This window comes from Chlorocebus sabaeus, chromosome 2 (assembly GCF_047675955.1).
Source record: "Chlorocebus sabaeus isolate Y175 chromosome 2, mChlSab1.0.hap1, whole genome shotgun sequence".
NCBI classification, from domain to species: Eukaryota; Metazoa; Chordata; class Mammalia; order Primates; family Cercopithecidae; genus Chlorocebus; species Chlorocebus sabaeus.
Window position 1 is genome coordinate 9,663,648 of NC_132905.1, and position 22,292 is coordinate 9,685,939.

Sequence of the window (22,292 nt, forward strand, 5' to 3'; positions counted from 1 at the left end):
ACATGAATTAAGTTACTTTACTTTTTTAAATAAATAAGCTGTATTTAAAGAGGAAGCACACATTCTTATCTGAAATTGGAAACCAGTGTCACTTGAAAGAAAATGTAAAATTTAACATCATATAAAGTTAATTAACGCAATGAAACATGATGCTATCAGCCTGAACACTCCACACCTAAGATAGGATGGTCCTCTCTAGGAAAAGCCCTAGTAGTCACCAACTCTTTGAGATATGTTGAGCAATAAATAACACGTTTTCTCATTTTATGATTGAATGTTGTTTACTACCCTAAAATTCTCTCTCCAGACATATAAATCTCACATTTGGACAAAGCTGTTAGAGTTAACAGGTAAAAATACTGTGGCCAGTCTTTTAACCAAAGGTCTGCCATTTTGGCTAATACTTTCAAGTCTTTATGTTCTAAGATAGGATTTCACTGGAGGCTCCTAAACAAACCCAATATTACAAAAATATATCACAGAAGTCAACAGCAAGAGGAAGACAGAATGCAACCTTATTTTTTATTATCTAAAACATGACTCTTCCGCTGGAATATGAGTGAATTAATTTCCACCAGGCCATGGTTCTTACAGACAATAAACTAAAAATATCGTTTCAACCTCTTACCAATAAAAAATAAAAATCAGTAGTATGACTCACTGAGTTTCTACTATGATTCAGGCACAGGATTAAGAGCCTGGTATACTCATCTTTCATATATTATCCTCATTTTTCATATATAAGTAAGGTAAAGATCAGAAAGAATAAGCAATTTTCCCTTAGGCCACAGAGCCAAAAAGCAGCCAAGCTGAGACCCAAATTAAATGTGAGTCTCAAACTTACGCTATTTCCACCACACACACAAAAAAAACAAAAAAACTAATGCACAAATTAAATTGTGTGTGTGTGTATGTGTATAGAATGAGACAGTGTCCCCAGAAGATTTCTAGTAGTTATAGACATTATTTAAAAATTTATATTAAAAGGCAAAGGAAATAGAATAGCTAAAACAGTTTTGAAAAAGAATAAACTGAGAGGGATCAGTGTGCCCTATTTCAAGACTTACTGTATAGTTACAAATACAGACATACATAGACATATCACTGTACATATATAAGGCATATAGAACAATGGAACAGAATAGAGGGCCCAGGCAAAGACACACATAAAAATGCTCAATGAAAAAAAAAAAAACAACCTTTTCAAAAAAGTGCTGGAGTAACTGTGTATCCATAGGCATAACCTTGACCTGAAATGCACACCTTATACAAAAATTACTCAAAATGGATGATGGACTTAAATATAAAAGACAAAACTATAACACTTACAAAAAAAAATTAAAACATCTTCAGGATATTAGGCTGGCAAGACAAGACTGAGAGAAGATACCTGCAAATCACATATCTAAAAGGGGTTGATGTCTAGAATATATGAAGAACTTTCAAAACTCAGCCGTTAAAAAATAAGCAATCCAGGCATTTCACTGAAATGGGTATACAGGTGGCAAACAGGAACATGAAAAGATGTTCAACATTGCTACCCTTTACAAAAATGCAAATTAAAACCACAGTAAGATACCACGACACACCTAGAAGAATGGCTAAGATAAAACACAGTGATGACACCAAATGCTGGCAAGGATGCAGAAAAACCGGATCACTCACACGTTGCTGATGTGAATGAAACAGTTCAGCAGTTTCTTTAAAAACTAGACACAACTCTATAACCCAGCAATTGCATTCCTGGACATTTGCCTAGAGGCATGAAAACTTACGTCCACATGAAAATATCTGCACAAATGTGGATATGAGTATATCAGCTTTACTCATGATAGCTAAAAACCAGAAACAACCCATGTCCTTCAACAGGTGAGTGTCTAAACAAACTACATACACACGATGGAACACTACTCGGCAAGAAAAAAGAACAATCTTATACACACAACAACCTGAACGAATCTCAGGGGATTATATTGAGTCTTTAAAAAGCGAGTCCCCAAACGTTACATCCTGTATGGTTCTTTTACATTACATTCTTTTTGTTTTTCTTTTGAGATGGAGTCTCACTCTTGCCACCCAGGCTGCAGTGCAATGGCACGATCTCGGCTCACTGCAACCTCCACTGCTCACTGCAACCTCCACCTCCCAGGTTCAAGTGATTCTCCCGCCTCAGTCTCCAGAGTAGCTGGAATTACAGGCACACACCACCACGCCCGAATAATTTTTGTATTTTTAGTAGAGACAGGGTTTCACCATGTTGGTCAGGCTGGTCACAAACTCCCGACCTTGTGATCTGCCCAGTTCAACCTCCCAAAGTTCTGTGATTACAGGCATGAGCCACCATGCCCGGCCTACATAATATTCTTTTTCAAAAATTCTGAGACAGAGTCTCATCTTGCTCTGTTGTTCAGGCTGAAGTAGAGTGGGATGATCACGGTTCACTGCAGCCTCAACCTCCCAGGCTCAAGTGATCCTCCCACTTCAGCCTCTTAAGTAACTAGCACTATAGGCATGTACCACCACGCCGGGCTAATTTTCTATTTTTACTTTTTGTAGAGACAGTCTCACTATGTCTCACTATGTTGCCTAAAACCGGTCTCAAACTTCTGGGCTCAAACTTCTGGCCCTTCTGCCTTGGCCTCCCAAAGTCCTGGGATGACAGGAATGAGCCACCAAGCCTGGACTCCATTTTTACATAATAATTTTGAAATGACAAAATGACAAAAGGAAAACAGATTAGTGGTTGTCAGGGGATTAGGGATATGGGGGACAGGGGCAGGAGAGGCAGCTATAGAAGAAGACTGTGAAGGAGCCTCCAGGGAATGAAATGTTCTATATCTCAACTGTATCATTGTCAATATCTTGGCTGTTATATTGTCCTACAAATTTGAAAGATGTTACCACTGGGGGGGAAGTGGGTAAAGGGCATGGAATATCTCTCCATATTGTTTCTTACAACTACATATGAACATAATAATTATCTAAAATAAAAATTCAATTAAAACAATGAAATATTGATCTTAATTGTTTCCTTTTTTTTAAGACAAAGTCTCACTCTTTTTCCCCAGGCTGGAGTGCAGTGGTAGGATCTCAGCTCACTGCAACCTCCACCTCCTGGGTTCAAGGGATTCTCCTGCCTCGGCCTCCCAAGTAGCTGGGATTATAGGCGCCTGCCATCATGCCCAGTTAATTTTTGTATTTTTAGTAGAGACAGGGTTTCACCATGTTGGCCAGGCTGGTCTAGAACTCCTGACCTCAGGTGATCCGCCCGCCTCAGCCTCCCAAAGTGCTGGGATTACAGATGTAAGCCACCATGCCCAGCCTGATCTTAATCTTTAAGAAGGCACAGCGGGTGGGAAATGGGAGAGGCTGGGGCAGGGAAGACCAGACTTCTGTAAGAATCTCATACAAGCTGCAAAGCATTGTCTCAGAAGAGTCACCTGCATCCTCTCCCTGGAGCCTAGTTAACGACTCGGCTTAAGCACACAAGACACACAGTTAACATGTTTGTTCTCTGGGATCCAGGGCATAAATAGAGGGTGAGAACACTAGTAAAATAAAGACAGCCCCCACAACTGCTCTGCAAAAATCAGCTTTCAAATACTTATTCAAAATTTAGCCATCTGCATGCTAGAAAGAAGCTATTTTAATTTAAAGATTCACATATATCATATGGCATTTCTAAACTCACAATTTTATTTTGAATTTCACAGGAACGGCGGTTGCAGGAGGGAGGCACCATAATCACTTGAGAGCTTAGAATCTCCAAAGGTTTAATTTCCACCCCACTAGGATCAAATTCCTAGAGTAAGAGAAAAATCAAATTTGTCCTTCCTCACTTCACAAAAATAGAATAGAAAAATATCCGCGGGCATCTTTTCACTTCAATATTTGACCTGTTACTCAGATTCATTCCTCTTTATGGTGAATACATTAATCTCTTGTTAATAACACAAATCCAAAATTAAATTGTCAACTCCTTGAGGATGGTGATTGTATCTGCCTTTTTAAGGTGGTTTACATTAAGCTTAACACGAATAGGTACTGAAGAAATATTAGAGGAATGATAAAATAAATGAAAGAAAAGATATTCCAAGGAAAACTAAGTTCTTAAAATACCAAACAACTCCCCACAAAAATTACAAAGCTGCTTTAAAAATAAATATCTCTAGTCTTCTAATACATACGATTTCAAAAATACATTGGCAGATGTGGGAAAAATCATATCACTAATTTGGTTTATGTCTATAAGCAAAGTCACTAAATTGGCTACTCTTTGCTTAAATCAGTTTTGGGGATGATGATGTCAAGGCTGATTTTATGCACAATTAATCATATGATCCATGTGGACAATCAGATGAAGATGACTGAAATACCAGCTGGAAAGCCCTTCTGACATGGAAACCATGTCAATGAAGCTGATTCAAATGGAGCCAAAATAATTCAGTCATCCTGACTGATGCATGTATATATATGCAGTCTATCTGGCCATAAATTTCCCTACTGGTAAAGTTATCCCAAAGCCTCTTATTCTTAAAGAGTAACTAAACTTCACATATCTTACTGAACAGTTGCATGAGTTCATATGTGCATATGCATATATATACTTAAATAACAATAGCATATGATGAGGCTGGGAGCGGTGGCTCACACCTGTAATCCCAGCACTTTGGGAGGCTGAGACGGATGGATCATCAGAAGTCAGGAGTTCAAGACCAGCCTGGCCAACATGGTGAAACCCTGTCTCTACTAAAAATACCAAAAGTAGCCAGCTGTAGTGACACGTGCCTGTAGTCCCAGCTACTCAGGAGGCTGAGGCAGGAGAATTGCTTGAACCCGGGGATGGAGGCTGCAGTGAGCTGAGATCACGCCAGAGCATTCCAGCCTGGGCAGCAGAGCGAGACTCCATCTCAAAAGAAAAAAAGTAGTATATGAGTTTATTCTATTTGTATAATTTTCATATCAAGACTATGACTTAGTCATGGTACCATTAAAAATGCATGGATTCCTGAACATTTAAATCTAAAAACCCCAAATGCAACATGAAAGCCTTTGTGGCATACCAGGTCAGGTGAAACTATAAGTAAAAGAGTTAGAAAATGTTTATTTTTAAAACCTGTACATGAGCTGGCCAATTTTTAAAATTTCTTCTCTGCCACAAAAGAAAACAGTCCCCAAGTTAACAAAAATACCTCCTAGTCCAGTAAATTCACTCAAATTGAAGTTACCTGAAGAGGTACTTCTCCTTATTCCATATCTCTGCCATTTCTGTAGAATCTTTAAAAATCTTATAAAGGCGAAATCTTATAAATTCCTTCTATATCAACCATCAACGCCAAGCAACATTTGGTACTTGTACTAAGTTTGTTTTCCTAACTAAAAAAAAAAGTTCTTTGAGGATGAGAACAATTGCAGTAGAAACAGTGAAAATAATAACCAGTTAAGTGTCATTGTCTCTAATCACACTAGAAGTAGGAGTGAGAGCCCTAATAAACATTAATTGGGTTTTTACTGTGTCAAGCATTGTGTTAAGCTCTTTATGTTAAGCTCTTACTACGTGTTAAGCTCTTACTACCCATCTATTAGGTGAGTTGGGATTTTAACACAGTCACATGTCAGAGCCTATGCTCTTAAGCCACTACACAGTGATGGGGTCATTAATTTATTCCACAAATCTTCATCAAATGCCCACTCTGTCCTGGGCCCCGTACTAGGCACTGGGGTACAGCTATGATTAAAGAAGACAGAAACAAGTCCCCAGCCCTCAGGGAGCCTCACATGTCCTTGGCAGTATATAGACAATACAAAAATAAATGAGGGAGGGGGTAATAAGTCTAGGGAGAAAAGGGGGCAGGGAAAGAAGGAAAGGAGAGGGAGAAGAAATAAAATAGAGTGGTCTGAGGCCGGGAGCGGTGGCTCACGCCTGTAATCCCAGCACTTTAGGAGACCGAGGCTTGTGGATCTCGAGGTCAGGAGTTCGAGACCAGCCTGGCCAACATGGTGAAAGCCCGTCTCTACTAAAAACAGAAAAGTTAGCTGGGTATGGTGGCACATGCGTGTAATCTCAGCTACTTAGGAGGCTGAGACAGGAGAATTGTTTGAACCCAGGAGGCAGAGGCTGCTGTAAGCCGATATCGCACCACTGCACTCCAACCTGGAAAACAAAGCAAGACTCCGTCAAAAAAAAAAAAGATAGATAGATAGATAGATAGGGGCCTGAAAGCCCTCACTGAAAAGGTAGCAGCTGAGAAAAGGCTGAAGGAGGCGAGAGAGCAAGCCAGGAGAAGATAACTGGGAGTAAAAGAAAGGGTTCTGGGGCAGCACAGGGCCTCATGGCCCATTGTACGACTTCTCTGCAGTATATGGAAAGTCACCAGTGGTTTTGTTACCAGACAGGGGTAACATCCAGACCCCAAGAGAGGGTTCTTGGATCTCTCACAACAAAGAATTCAGGACAAGTCCGTAAAGTGAAAGTAAGTTTATTAGGAAAGTAAAGGAATAAAGAATGGCTACTCCACAGACGAAGCAGCCCCAAGGGCTGCTGGTTGCCTATTTTTATGGTTATTTCTTGATGATATGCTAAACAAGGGATGGATCATTCATGCCTCCCCTTTTAGAACATATAGGGTAACTTCCTGACGTTGCCATGGTATTTGTAAACTGTCATAGCACTGGCAGGGGTAGCGCCATGTAGCAGTGAGGACAACCAGAGGTCACTCTCATGACCACCTTGGTTTTGGTGGGTTTTGGCCGGCTTCTTTACTGCAACCTGTTTTATCAGCAAGGTCTTTCTGACCTGTATCTTGTGCTGACCTCCTATCTCATCCCGTGACTTAGAATGCCTTCACCATCTGGGAATGCAGCCCAGTAGGTTTCAGTCTTATTTTACCCAGCTCCCGTTTAAGATGGAGTTGCTCTGGTTCTCACGCCTCTAACAGCTTCAGCAGCCAGGTGACATGACCTTTCTTACATTTCCAAAGGAACACTTTGCCGTATTGAGAAGGCACTGGTGGGAGCAAGAGTGTAGGCAGGAAGTCGAATTAGAAGACTGCTGCAGTGTTACAGGGAGGAGATGAGGAGGGTTTGGACCAGGGTGGTAGCAGTGGATAGTGTGAAGTGACAGCCGGATTCTAGATATATTTCAAAGATACAGCCCACAAGATCTCCTGATGGATTGCCTGTAGGGGTGGGAGATGAGGGGAGAAGAATGAAATGACACCAAGGTTCGCTTGTGATGTTTACCTTCGCAACCAAAATGCTGGGACCTCTAGTGGCTAAGATGGAGAGGACTCTAGGAGCAGCAGGTCTGTGAGTCATCCAAGTGGAGATGTGAGGTAGACAGGAGAATTTACATGAGTGGAGGTCAGAGAAGAGGTCCAAGCTGATAAGTCCTTGGTAGACAAGAGCGCAGAAATGTCACTTAAAGGCAAGTAACTGAGGGATTGTGTGTAGATAAATAGACCCGAGTTTCCATTCTGAACTTGCACTGTGGGCAAGCCATGACAATGATTGATGGAAAATCCTCTCCATTGCAAGGAAAGAAACGAAGTGAGAACTATTATATGATGCCATCTAAGTCACACATTCAGCAGGTTAATGTCGTACAAATTGCCTGATTTGCCTCTCCCCGAAAAAGAAATTTTTAGTGCATTTTGTGGATTAGTCAGATAATTATAGACAGCTGCTTCCCTCCTGCCCCCAGCCCCCCAAATAGTAACATCGACATTCCTGAACAAATTTGGTACCTAGGGCACAGCTGGAGACCTCCAGGAACCAATGGGGATTAAGCTGGGGAATACAGATGTGAAGATAGTGAAACTCTTGAGTTAAATGAATCGTATTTCATTAAGCTTTTTGATATTTAAAGAAGAGAATAAATCTATACATAGTTGATTGTTTAATCATTTAAACTCTTTAGGATTTCAAATGAAGGTGAGCACTTATCTGTCACCCATTTGGATGGGAATGTTTTTAGAATGTTTCCCGTCCTGTTAAAAAATCACATGTATAAATACATATGTATATTATATATTATACAATATATGCATATGTTGTATGTATATATTTATTCCTATGTATAAAAATACACACATACACATATATGTATATAATATGTAAAAGTTTCATCCATTGAAAAAATATGGAACTGCATAAACAGTTATGCCTTTGTACACTTCTACATACAAAGAGAAGGAAATAGATAATTTCTGTATCCGTCTACAAGTCCTAATTCATCTTTGATTAAAAAAAGATACAAGTAGAATCAATGTTCTAGACTTTCATTGCATTTTCACAAATATCTTATTTAATACTCCCAAGAACATCACTAAATAGTACTCACTGTACAGACCAGAAAACTAAGGCCAAGAAAGGTCAAAAGTCAACAAACAATAGAAGCAGAATGCTTTCCCTTCTCTTTCTCCAAATCTGAAGCAGCATTTATTCCTTGGCACAAGGAACAGCTGCTTACCATGAAATGTTTTTGTATTTAATAATAAACCCTCCCAAACATGGTCTGGATTCCATTAATAAAACTGCTGTTGTATTAGTTCCTAAAGAAGATTATAAATGGCAAGACCATCCATGCACTATATAGTTCAGTGCATATTTCAGCATGAACTTACCAAATGCATATTCTGTTCTAGACAAAATAAATGCCCTACCTCTCTTTGAGACTTGCACATGTTCATAGAATATACATGTCTCATGCTGTTCTAGGCTATCTGTAGCCTACATTAACACCACTAACATTCCTTCCTGTGGACAAAGGGTCCCCACGCCAATTCCCTACAGCATCCTTGACCAGTATTTGCAGCCTCCATTAAAACTTTGCTTTGCACTGTGTTCTGGCAACTATGTAATGAGCCTCTTTTTTAAATCATACCATGAGAATATTTTTTAAATTAACTGGCGAGAAAACCAATGCTAACACATAAGACCAGATTTATTTGAGGATATTTTTGACCTTTTCTCTCCATGAGCAATAACCATAATTCAATAGATATTCTGAAGTCTGAATGTGAGCACAGACAAAAAGAATCAATCTTGAGAAAGTATACTGCTCACTAGCATCCAAAATGTTATCAAATATAAAACAAATACAAACTAAACTGTATTTCTGTTCCTTCTGCTTCAAATATCTGTCCATAAATGTTGGTGCACACATAGGGCTATGTTGTGTCAATTGTAATAACTTACAAAAAATAATCTCAGTTACCACAAACAAGAAAGTGATGGTAACCAGTCTTTCAAATAAATTACCATGTGTCACAATTTGGCATAAACTCTGATCCTTATGAATAATTCATATTTTGTGCATTAATAATGCATGTCCTCTTCCCATTGCAATGCTCCCTAACAGAGAATGGATGTCTCCTACCAATTCCTTCCATTGGCATGATGGAGTAAAGCTAAATTAGAATGGTGGGGTTTTTTTTCACTTACACCCCTTAAAATTGTAACTGTTGGCCAGCCTATAAGCATACCAAAAATAGAAAGTTCCTATTATTGTTTGCCCCTTACATGGGAGTCACTCAGTAAAGTACCCCAACAATGGGTGTTCTTGCAGATGAGAGTATTTGCATAGCAGAAAAGAAAACCAAGGAAACTTTGGCAGAGCTGATGGAAATGGTGAGTTCTGTTGCATTTCTCCCTAATTACATATGTATATATTCACAATAACACAGGACATAATTGCTAAAACATGGTCACCAGCAGGGGGGAAAAAAAAAAGAAAAGAAAAAGACCAAAACGAATTAAGCAAGAGTTTTATAATAATTGTGGTTGTTCCTCCCCACAGGGCTTCCCTCTCTAGCTGAGTTTACTACTGTGAAATTTCTTTTCAGTTTTCAGTAAAAGTATCTGGCACATTAAAACAGTCCAAAGACTAAAAGATGCCAAATGACACATATTTGTAGAGAAAGCTATTCAATTTATCACTATCAATAGGGGCATTCCACACGATTACTGACATTATAATTATTTCAGGCATTACACTAAAGGATATTTTCTCTCCCCTCCCCACCCCCGCACCTCCCCACCCCCAGTTTTCACCCGCTATGTCTGGCCCAAACGCACAGGATCAACTAAAACAGCGACAACACTTGATAGGAGGCAAAGAGAAATGAGGGACCTAGTTTGAAATTTTTAGGAAATAAAAAAAATCATTCCAGTATCTTCCCTTTCTCTCAAGGATTCTTTCACCATCATTCAGGCCCAAGGGGAGGAAGGGTGGGTTCTCTCTTGAAGCCTCCTCCAGGGAAGAGCCAGAAAGAAAGGGGCGAAAGAGAGGGAGTTTTAAGGAAGCAGCTAGCCTGTGTCAACATCCGTCCCCAAGTGCCCTAAGTTTCATTCATTCTTCCTTTCAGGACCTATGCAGGGAGCACTTGCGCTATGCCAGGTATTAGGTTCCACGTAAATAACCCTCCCCTGGACCTCCAGCGTGTATTACAGCAACAGAAATCCACCACCCCGGCTTCGAACCAGGGAAAATCCAGATTCAAGTATCTACTCAGGTTGGCCCCGGTCAGAGGCCAGCCCGCACCGCCGTTGACACGACACCTGGGACAGAGGCGGGGGAGTCCAAAGACACCTTACACTTGGCAGAAATCTCTCCCTGGGGTCAGAGGGTTCGTGACCTCTTTCACACCGAGTACGCGTGTCCTCTTTCTCAACCGGCCAGTCCCTCCCCCGGAAAAGTTAAGTCGGCGGCGAGGGGGAAAAGAGGGGAACCGGGGGCATCCGGCAGGCACCCCCGCCCGGGTTTCTCACCTCCAACTTCCATGGCTACCGAGAAATATTTATTTCGAGTAGATGGGCTCCAGTGGCTACTGAAGCCCAACACGCGGCCACCATCAGAAAGCCAAGTCATCCGAGAGATAAAGATAGATCCATTACATACCTAGACGCTGGCCTTACAGTGACAGCCCCGGAGACGCGGGTTTCGGCTGAGAAAGCCCCCGCGTAATTCTCCGGCCCGCGGCCGGGGACTCTCCGTCCACCCTCCAGGGATGCTGGCTCAGGAAAGAGACAATCGAACCGGCGAACAGCAACACGGAGAGGATCGATACTCACCCCGAGGCGTCTGCTCCGGATCCTCACGTACCCTTGCTTCACTATGTCATTAAAATTGGAAGCCATCCCAGACAGCCGGTGACCCCCCTTTACCCAAGAGCGCGCACCCGAAGTGGCTTTGGGGAGGGTGGAGGGCAGGGTCAAGACAAGCAGTCGGTGGGAGAAAGTTGGAGAGGTGAAGCTGCTTCGGCGGCGCTGGGCGAGGCTTTAGAAGACGCGCATCACTTTCTCTGTCCCCCCAGCCCTGAGAGTGGGCGACCAGCTTGCAGCCACTTTCCGGGAGCGCAGAGCGCGGCGCGGGGAGGCGAGGCTGGAGCGCCGGCGTCAGCTGACTTCGCGGCCGGCCTGCCAGGAGGAGGAGCGGCGGCGGCTGAGGGATCCAGCCCTGCCTCCTCCCCGGGCCGAGAAGGAGGAGGAGAAGGAGGAGGAGGAGGAGGAAGGAGGAAGAGGAAGAAGGAGGAAGGGGTGGGGGACTGAGAGGAGGAGCCGCGCGAGTCCCAGCACCGGGCTGCGGCCACCCGCGAGCAGCCCCCTTGGAACGCGCTCCCCGCGCCTCCCACCCACCTTTCCCTCCCCGCTTCCCCTTCCGATCCCTCCCCTCCGGGCAGACCCAGAGCGTGCCCCCGTCGCCCCCGCACCTCGCCCACAGCCTACGGAGATAGCGCCCGCTCTCCTCGCTCCAGTGACTTAGGAGGAGAGGAAATTTCACTTTTTTCCAGCCGCCGCCTACCCCGCCTCTCCCTTCAGCCCCTGCTCTTTCCCCCCGAGAAGGGCCGATTTTGCGTGTGTGTCTGGGGAGATGGTGTTGCCGCGACTCGCCTTGACCTTGGCATCTGAGGAGATTGATATTGTCACCGCCTTATCTAAATGCTTCCTTGGGTTTCCTTGGTGTCAGGGACCCAGCCCTCGCTGGTATCATTTGCCACAGTTTCCCTGTTTGAGCCTGTCTTTCCCGCCTGAATGTGTTTCCCAGGGGGCTGAGACTTGACCTCATCACTGTTTGTCCCCAAAGCCTGACCCCAGAGCAAGTGCTCAGTAAATCCTTGTGGTTATCAAGATGGCCACCTGGGTGCCAGGCACTCTCCAAGCCTTTCGCATGGATTCACTCATTCAAACTCCCCTGCACTTTTTGAGGTAGGTGTCCTGTTATGTACATACCAGGCTCATATTTAAGCCTCCTTAGGCTGGCAATAGAGCTCTCATTGCCATTATGAGGTACAGCCTATACAACAAGATGAAGACGGGGACTGGATTTCACACTCACCTGCCCCTGACTGCATTACCTCCCTGAAGCATACTTGATTGATAATTGCTAGCACACATTGAGCACCAGTGTGCTGGGCATTGTGCTAATCTTGTTAAAGGAATAATGAGTTAGGTACCAGCATCCACACTTTACAGACTGAAGCTCAGAAGAGTTAGGCCCCTGTGACTTGCTAAGGTCTCACAGCTGGCCACTATCAGAGCTAGGATTGAAGGGAGGTGCGTGTGGTGCCCAGCTCTGCTCCTGAACATTCTCCTATTCCTCTTCTGAAGAGCAGATCTCACAGAAAGAGAGGTTACTAGTTGATTTCCAAGGAAGATCTTTCTAATCATTTGCACTATTCACAAAGGCAAAGATCATAACCAGAAATGAGACAAAAATTCTTACTCACTGGAAGTGACCAAGCTAAAGCTGGGTGATCACTGCTCAGAGCTATTGAGAAGAGGATTCAGTTACTAGTGGATCATTTGACCTGATGACATCCACAGGTCTTTCAACTCTAAGACGATATGAATCTTCCCAATCTTACTGGGAACCTTAGCTTTTAGTCACCTTGGCTTGATGAGTTTCAGTTAAAGAACAGAATCCCCCAAGAATGTGTCATAGAAGAACCGAGACTAAATGGGGACAACCAAAAAGGAGATATTCTGGCAGGGAGAACTATTTTTGCTACGTAGTAAACCATCTGTCTTCATGTTGCCATTCTATGGAAAATGATGTTCTAATTTTAAATCTCTCGCCAAAAGAGATGAAATGGTAAAATCATTTGGAGAGCTCTTTTTGAAGGATTGGAACTTAAAAAAAAAAAATGCTGCCCATGGTTGCTGTAAAATAGAGGTATTCGTGGAAGACATTTATCTAACACATCATTTATAGACCAGATCCACAGCATTATAGAAACAAAGAATGAAGAAATCAAGGCATAAGGAGCTTGAAGTGAAGGGCCCACAATAACAGAAATAATTACTGACAAAAACTGAAAGTGAGAAATCCATCTCTTGATAGTTAATGCTGACTGTAATCAACATCCATAAATAATTTAACTGGAACTGAGGAAACGCGAATCAAACCAGAAAATATCAAGCTAGATGTGAAGGAACAAGTGATTTCTTTTTTAAATTGCAAGACTGAATCCAATATATGGTTTTGTTTGTTTGTCTGGTGAAATCAAATTTACATACATGCAAAATGTACAGACTGTGATATACTATTTCCAGGACATTTACACTTGTCCAAATTGTACAATACACAGCCGGGGCAGCAAGGGAAAAGAGGCCGGGCGCGGTGGCTCACACCTGTAATCCCAGCACTTTGGGAGGCCGAGGTGGGTGGATCACCTGAATTGGGGAGTTTGAGACCAGCCTGACCAATGTGGAGAAACCCCATCTCTACTAAAAATACAGAATTAACCATGTGTGGTGGTGCATGCCTATAATCCCAGCTACTCGGGAGGCTGAGGCAGGAGAATCACTTGAATCTGGGAGGTGGAGGTTGCAGTGAGCCAAGATTGTGCCATTGCACTTATCCTGCCCAACAAGATCAAAACTTCGTTTCAAATATAAATTAAAAAAAAAAAAGAAAAGACATGGAAAAGAATCATTCACAGAGGTAGGCGATGTAAGCAGCGCTTATAGAGTTCTACAGTGCACAACTTGCCTAACCACGTGCTGCCAAACATACTGTCATACATGATTTAGTTTTACTGGAAATGTCTGACAAAAAAAATAATAATAATATTTCATTCTGTGTTTTGAACTCAATTTTTGAACATTTAGAGTTTCTTAACTGTATGCATTTCTGTTTCTTTCCTCAGCATCCAGACTTTGTTCTTCCCATAGTAGTCACCATTTTCACTTTGAGTGTACTTACCCCTGTTTCCAGCTCACATGTGCAGCCCTGTCCATGGCCTTCCTTTGGACAACCAGTGGTTGGTGATTGGTTCAGACATGGGCATATGACCTAAGCTGGCCAATTAATAATGAATTGGGTTACTTTTACTGAATACTGGGAGGAAGACTCACACTCCAGTTGAAATGGAATCTGGATGGAAGAAGCCCAGGAGCTGCTGACACACATCGTGAGACCCCGGGGAGGGCTTATCAAAGAGTGAAGGCCACGCTAAAGGAGCAGAACCAAGACATAAAGAGAAGCAAATGATAGATCCTGAGGACACTGTTAGAACCCCTCTTCCAGCAGCCCAAGAAGTTATTTAAGTAGATGTGAAGCTTTTGTAACAACTAGACTCCAAAATATAATGATTTAAGATGGATAAAAGTTTGTTTATTTTTCATGTAACAATCCAGGGAGGATAGTTTATCCTGGGCAAGGAGGACACTTAGTCCTATAAGGCCACCCAGGGATTCAAGCTTGTTGGTCAACTTTGGCACCTCAGGACATGGTTTTTCATTCTTGAGTCTAGTTATTGTCTGATATGGTGTTTCTGTGTCCCCACCCAAATCTCACCTTGAATTGTAATAATCCCCACATGTCAAGGGTGGGGCAAAGTGGAGATAATTGAATCGTGGGGGTGGTTTCCCCCATACTGTTCTTGTGGTAATGAGTAAGTCTCATGAGATCTGATGGTTTTATAAAGGCGGGAGTTCCCCTACACTAGCTCTCTTGCCTGCTGCCATGTAAGACATGCCTTAGCTTCTCCTTTGTCTTCTGCCATGACTGTGAGGCCTCCCCAGCCATGTGGAACTGTGAGTCAATTAAACCTCTTTCCTTTAGAAATTACCCAGTCTCAGGTATGTCTTCATTAGTAATGTGAAAACAGAGCAATACCCTCTCATTTCCCAGGAAGCAGGAAGAAAACATGGAGGGAAAATAACCTTCTAATAAAAATATGATCCAGATGTGTCAAACATCTCTTTTTCTTGCATCGCATGGACCAGTGTTTTGTCACATGGTCACACCCAGCTCCACAGGAAAATGGAGAATGAAGTTTTCATTTGGGCATGGTCTGTTACTGAAAGAACAAAATGAATCCATAGGCTGGGTGAGGTGGCTCCCGCCTGTAATCCCAGCAGTTTGGGAGGCCAAGGTGGGCAGATCACGAGGAGATGGAGACCATCCTGGCTAACACGGTGAAACCCGTCTCTACTAAAAATACAAAAAATTAGCCGGGCGTGGTGGCAGGCGCCTGTAATCCCAGTTACTCAGGAGGCAGGAGAATGGCATGAACCTGGGAGGCGGAGCTTGCAGTGAGGCGAGATGGCGCCACTGCACTCCAACCTGGGTGACAGAACGAGACTCCATCTAAAAAAAAAAAAAGTGTTAATTAAAATGAAATGAACATGAGTTTAAAAGACAATACACATAGTAGTACTCTTTTCTTATGTGGTCATCTTGTTGATAGGATACAAAACTTACCATGCACTCAAATAGAACCTTCTAACCATAGGATTACAGAGCCCGAAATTAATCTAAGGGTCATCATCTACCACATTCAAAGCAGAAATCCACTCCAGCTTAAACATATGGACAACTTTTGCCCTGCTCTCTGAATTTCATTCAGCCCGTTACCATCCTTATCATTGTCGTTATTCTTCTTTAGCTATTGAGGGCAAGAAATTATGCACAAAAATCCAGAGGCTTCTACACTTTTCTAGAGCAGGTGATGAGCTCCCAAGCTTCACCAAAGGAGGCTGTGTTTTCACCAAGTACCACAAAGCACCAAGGCTGAAGCTGGAATGGCACTTTTCCAATACCCTTACCAAAAATAACTTGAGCTTTGGCCCCACTGCCTGCTGCTCTCAGTGTGAGTGTCACAGAAACGTATGCGGCCTTTCCTCTGGAAAGGTGAGACGGTGCTCATGAAAATGACTTGGCTATCACCAACAAGGGAGGTGATTTGTTCTACAGCCAGCTCTCCCCTCTACCGGTCCTCAGCCAGTGAAAGAAGAATGACTTGGAAGATGACATCAAATCAGGTAGGAGAGCCTGGGAACAGTTCTGCTTCAGTTCCTCAATGCTTCATTCCTTCCTTTCTGCATTTAACAAATACATATTGGGTATCTGCTATGAGCAAAGATTGTCCACAATAAACTTTGGCACACACAAATATGCACACACACACACACACACAGGGACACATGGATAAAAAAGGTTCCCGTCCCCATGGAGCTTATGTCTCAGTAAGAGAGAGAAAAATAAACAAGTAAATAAACAATGTAAATAGCTATAGATGGTGGTGAAAAGGAGTCAGCAGTGTGCTTTGTAAGGAGTAACAAAGAATTCTACTTCAGATAAGAGAAGGCCAGGGAAGACTTCGCTGAGGAGGTGATATATAAGTTAAGATAGGAAAGATAAGAAGAAGCTATGGAAAATGTCAGGGGAAGTGCATCCCAGCTAGAGAGAAGGGCGGGCTTGAAGGGTTCAGGCCAGCTTGCAGGGAAAAGGTTGGTGAGTTCAAGGGGCTGTGGGAAGGACAGTAGGGCTTAAGCTCAGAGAAGGAGGGAGTGCTGGGATATGTAGTCCTAGAGCTAGGTAGGAAGGGGCAATGCAATTCTGGTCCTTGCAGGCCACAGCAAGGAGATTGCATTTTATTTAAAAGAATGAAATCATGAAGTGGCATCTGATTTATATTTTTTAAAAAATTAGCCTGTCTGATGAATAGAAATGAATTAGAAGGGACTGGACTGGAAATGGTGAGATCATATAAAAACCTACATCTAAAAGTCATTACCCGAATATCTTTAGAAAAAGACAAATAGAACTGCTGATGAGAATGTGAATTTATATCAATTGATATAACTGTTTTGGAGCACAAGTAATATTTATTTTTAAAAAACTAAAAACTTTAATAATTGCCTATCCTTGGTCTTCAACAATACCATTTCCGGATGTGTATCCACATGTATCCAAAGGCACAAATATTTAATTCTAAGAATGTCCACTGCAATGTTGTTTGTGATAAACAAGTGGGAAAGTTTTGTTTGGGAAAGTTAGGTTTTGCCTTGGAGTTGATGCCCAATAGGTAGCAAGTGAATTAATAAAATTTTGCTCTTTCTGTCATGGAGATATTGTGAATCCATTAGAAATCTACCTGCTAGAAGGTCCATCTGCAATTCTTTTTTTTTTTTTTTTAGACGGAGTTTTGCTCTTGTTGCCCAGGCTGGAATGCAATGGGGCAATCTGGGCTCACCACAACCTACCTCCACCTCCTGGGTTCAAGCGATTCTCCTGCCTCAGCCTCCCGAATAGCTGGGATTACAGGCATGCACCACCACGCCCGGCTAATTTTGTATTATTAATAGAGACGGGGTTTCTCCATGTTGGTCCAGCTGGTCTTGAACTCCCGACCTCAGGTGATCTGCCTGCCTCAGCCTCCCAAAGTGCCGGGATTACAGGCATGAGCCACCATGTCCAGCCCCATCTGCAATTCTTTTGTCAGTCTGGTTACTCTTTTACCTCCTCCACCTCCCAGATTCCAGTGCCCCAGATGGATGCTGAGTTATGTTTGCACTTCTGGGTGGTCCTCTTGGTGGCATCTATTCTACGATAACCTCTAGTTGTTCCCTCTGTATGTTTAACTAGTCAGAGGAGAATCTCACTCATTGTCGCCCTTGTACATGGACAGTCAGCTCACTCCTAAGGCGGCCATGGCTCTTTGCTCTGCCATAGTCAGGGCAACTAGCCAACCCACAGCCTCCACCTTTAGACTCCTAGCGATGGGTCTGGCACTTGTCCCTGTGTCCTCAGCACATGAGGGGATGCACATCTGGCCTTCTGAGTGATTCTCTTGAAAACGGCTCCATTCCTTTAAGGTAAAGGGCAAGCTCCCCTGTCTGTCCCTGTGGGAAAGAGAAGACCAGCTCTCTGCCAGGAAATCTTCCCTCTTTAATCTCTTTTCCCACCATGTCTTATTTAGGCTGGAGGTGCATGATCAGCTTATGCAGACAAAACAGTTTTAAACTACTATTTTTGGCAATTTCTGCACAGATGGTCCAGCACCTTGCTTTAAAAACATTTAGAGCATTTTCTAAATGTTTTTGCCCCCTGGGCCTTTAAGGCTTCTACTAAAATGAAATCAACAGGAAGAGTCACATTTACCATTCTGTTACAAATCCAAATCATGGCCATTAAAATGAGTGGAAAAAGTTTCACTTACTTGTTCACTCAGCGGATATTATTTGAGCCACAATTTGAGCCAGGCATGCTAGGTGCCTAGGTGTCAATAGAGTAGAGAGAAGGAGACCAGACTCTCCACCCTCATGGAGCTGGCTGTCCACTGGGAGTGAGAGATATTATAAAAATAGTCTGGTAAGTGTAAAATTATACACGAAGGAAAATTACAGTATATCATGCAAGGGCAGAACAAGAAGACAGGACCTGACCCCTTTGGAAGGTAAGGGATGGAGCAGTTAGGGAGCTGAGCTGAGAAGGAAGAGGTGCTGTTATCTGAGCAAAGGTAGAGAGGGTGATGGGATGCCATAAACAATGGAATAGCATAGGGTAGAGCAAGGTCAGGGTGGCTGGAACTGGGAGAATAGCAAGATCCCTATGTTATAAATTATGCAGTATGGTCCAATTTTTAAATAATGTACTTTTTATGTCCAAAACAATCTGAATATCTCTACATTAAATATTAGCAGCAGTTACTAATTATTGGTAGAAGTAGTGGAAATTTTCATTTTCTACTGTGTGATTTTTTTAAAAATAAATTCCAAATGCAATTGTTAAGAACCAGAATGACTGTTTCTGCACAAGTGGGTCTCGCATCTTAAGTTTTATGACTAAGGACACACAAAAAAACATATGCCTCTAGTGAACTTGATAGGGATAACCATAAAGATTCTTCTGATCATTAAACTCTTCCAGATATTTTCTGAGTTTCCTTTCTGGTGAGAAGAGCCCTCCTCTCTGTAGGTCGCTGCAAAATGGATCCAAAAAAAAATCTAGGCCAACACACAAGAAAAAGACCAGAGAGCAGTAACTAGATAACACAGGTATTTGGTATTTCTAAGACCCTTTTTCAAAATGAAGCATGCATCTAATGGTTGTTTCAGGAAGATTAGAAGTCAATATTCCAGAGGACTCCTCAGGGCTGTTCTCCTGGTTCACCGAATGACTTTGGGCAAGCCATTAATTTCTCCCTGCTTCATAACCTGATCTGGAAAACAGAGATAAATGGGACCATCCTTATTGGTACAGTCTGTTGAGGTCCCTGGATAAAATGTGTGAAGAGGGCAAAGTCTTATGTTCAAACTGCTCTGCCAATGTTAATTAATCCTCACAGCACCCTCAAGCCCTGTAATATTTTCCACATTTCACAGCTCAAGGACCTGATGCAGAAAGACTAAATGACTTGTCCAAAGACAGAAGAAGACTGCTTCAGTTTGGGGATTAGCATTCGGCAACATTGCCATCTCCATAATAAGCATTTTAACTTCACTTATAAAATACCATTCAATTGTGTCTGGAATGTTTTTATTTTGAAAACATAGTTTTTGTGTCAATGAATTATAGGCAGGTAAAAAGCCAAGCACATTTACAAGGTAATGTGACAGACCCATTTGCAATTTTAGGGACTCCTTTCTTAGAGCGGTGACTATAACTAGCTAAACATGTCAATTCCACTCTTATCTCATTGGCCAGAACTTAGTCACATGACCTCATCTTCAGCGAGGTGGAAAAATGTGGGCTTTATGCAATGCAGCCATGTTTGGGAGTCTATTGCAAAGGAAGAAAGGCTGCTGTGTGGGGAATGGATGTGAGAGAACCTAAGAAGATGTAGTAACCAGTTAGGAAGCTACTGAGGGACAACAGCAGCCCTAACCAAAATGCCCTGATCTTAGCAGGCCTAAAAACAAATTCACAATCCTCCCAACATGATTCCCCTCCAGTATTGCCAGTTATATCACTTAGTATGTTTTTAGCTGAAAATAGCATAAAGTTCAGGTGCCAGAATCTCAGATCAAAGGCATTTATTGCCGCTGCCTTTTATAAAATCTAAGATGCCATCAATTTTAAGATACACCTCCATTTGATGCACTAGTAAGAAAAAAATACCACTAACTTACCTTTTCATATCAATGAGCAATTATACGTTTTGAACAAGCTTCATTGAGATATAATTGACATACAACAATCTGCACATACATAAAGTGTAAAATTTTATAAGTTTTGTTCGATATATATACCTATGAAATCATCACCATAATCAAGATAATGAACATATCCCTCACTTTCCAAAGTTTTCTCATGCCCCTTTTTAATCTCTTTCTCCATCTCACCAGATTCCAGTCCCTAAGCAACCACCAACCTGCTCTCTGTCACTATAAATCATTTTTGCATATTTTTAGATTGTTATGGAAATATAATTATACTATGTATTCTGTTTTATCTGGCTCCTTTCAATCAGCATTATTTTGAGATGCATCCATATTGTAAGTGTACCAAATAGCTCATTTTTGTTGTTGTTGGGTAGTATTCTGTTTTACAAATATACCACAATTTGTTCATCCTTTTACCTACTAATGACCTTTTAGGTTGTTTCTAATTTTAGGCTATTGTAAATAAAGCTGCTGTGAGCATTCATGTACTAGTGTTTGTACAGATGCAAGCTTTCTCTTCTCATGGGCAAATACCTACAAGTGGAATGATTGCATCATATGGTAGTTGGTGTCTTTCAAGGCACTTGTCTATTATTTTGAGATGCATCCATGACATCTCAATGACAAAATTAAATGAATCAGTAGCAGAAAGATATGTGGAAAATCCTCAAGCCAAATAGTGTACTTTTAGTAGCTTATGTGTCAAAGAATTCAAAATAAAAAATACACTTTATGTATGTGCAGATTGTTGTATGTCAATTATACCTCAGTGAAACTTGTTCAAAAAGTATAATTGCTCATTGATATGAAAAGGTAAGTTAGTGGTATTTTTTTCTTACTAGTGCATAAAATGGAGGCACATCTTCAAATTGTGTTTAGAACAAATGTATTGGCATAAATTGGTTGTAAATACTATCTTCTTATCTTTTTATATCTGTAGAATGATGGCAGCTGTCTCATTCTTGATATTGATAATTTGGTTCTTCTCTCTTTTTGCCCTGTGCTACCTGCCTAGAGGTTTATCAATTTTATCTTCTCCAAGAACCATCTTTTGGTTTCATAGATTTACTCTATTGATTTTCTTTTTCGTATTTTGGTGATTCTCACTCATTTTTTTCCTTTCTTCTGCTTGCTTTTTGTGTAATTTGCTCTTTTTTGTAGCTACTTAGCGTAGAAGCTGAAGTCATTGGAGACTTTTCTTCTCTGCTAATACTGGCACATAGTGCTAAAAAATTCCCACTAATTACTGCTTTAGTGGTATCTGACAAATTTTAATATATTGTATTTCCATATATTAAGTTCAAAATATTTTCTATTTTTTAGTTTGAATTCTTCTTTGACCTATAAGTTACTAAAAGTATATTATTTAGTTTAAGGATTTTCCACATACCTTTCTGTTATAGATTCATTTAATTTCATCATTGTCAAAGAAGATATTTTGTATATGTGAGTTCCTTGTTGAGACTTTCTTATGTTCCAGAATATGATCATTCTGATAAGTATTATGTATGGGTTTGAAAGAAATGTGTATTCTACTGTACTTGGGGGCAGAATTCTATAAATATCAGTTAGGTCAATTTGATATTTTCTGTCTGCTTATTCTGTCAATTACTCATAGAGGCCTGTTGAACTTGCTGATTATAAGTGTGCAGTTGTCTATTTCTTCTTGTTATTTTTTGCTTCATGCATTTTGAAGTGCTGTTATGAGGTGCATAAACATTTAGAATTATATGTTCTCTTGATGGTCTTCTTAATTACTATTTCTGCTAATAGTCTCTGCTCTGAAATCTTTGTTCAATATTAACATAGTCACCTCATCTTCCTTTAACTAGGGTTAGCCTGTATATCCTTGTTGATATTTTTTTCATGTTTTTGTATATTTTCATTTTAAGTGGTTT

The 22,292-nt window shown here is 41.5% G+C and overlaps 1 protein-coding gene across 4 annotated transcripts in view; it reads right to left on the reverse strand.

Annotated features, from left to right (window-relative positions):
• Positions 1-11,729, reverse strand: part of DOK5 (docking protein 5) — a 167,513-nt gene extending 155,784 nt beyond the window's left edge. Inside the window, exon 1 of one of the 4 annotated variants that reach the window (XM_073005700.1) lies at positions 11,712-11,729. Coding sequence is in view for 2 of the 4 variants with exons in the window: in XM_073005692.1 (XP_072861793.1) it covers positions 11,074-11,139 (66 nt within the window). In the remaining 2 variants the exon portion in view is untranslated. Of the gene's footprint in view, positions 1-10,900; positions 11,008-11,073; positions 11,594-11,711 lie in introns of those variants that run through there. The other 3 variants (XM_073005692.1, XM_008013606.3, XM_037982628.2) reach the window with 3 other exon arrangements.
• Between the last annotated feature and the right edge of the window lie 10,563 nt (positions 11,730-22,292).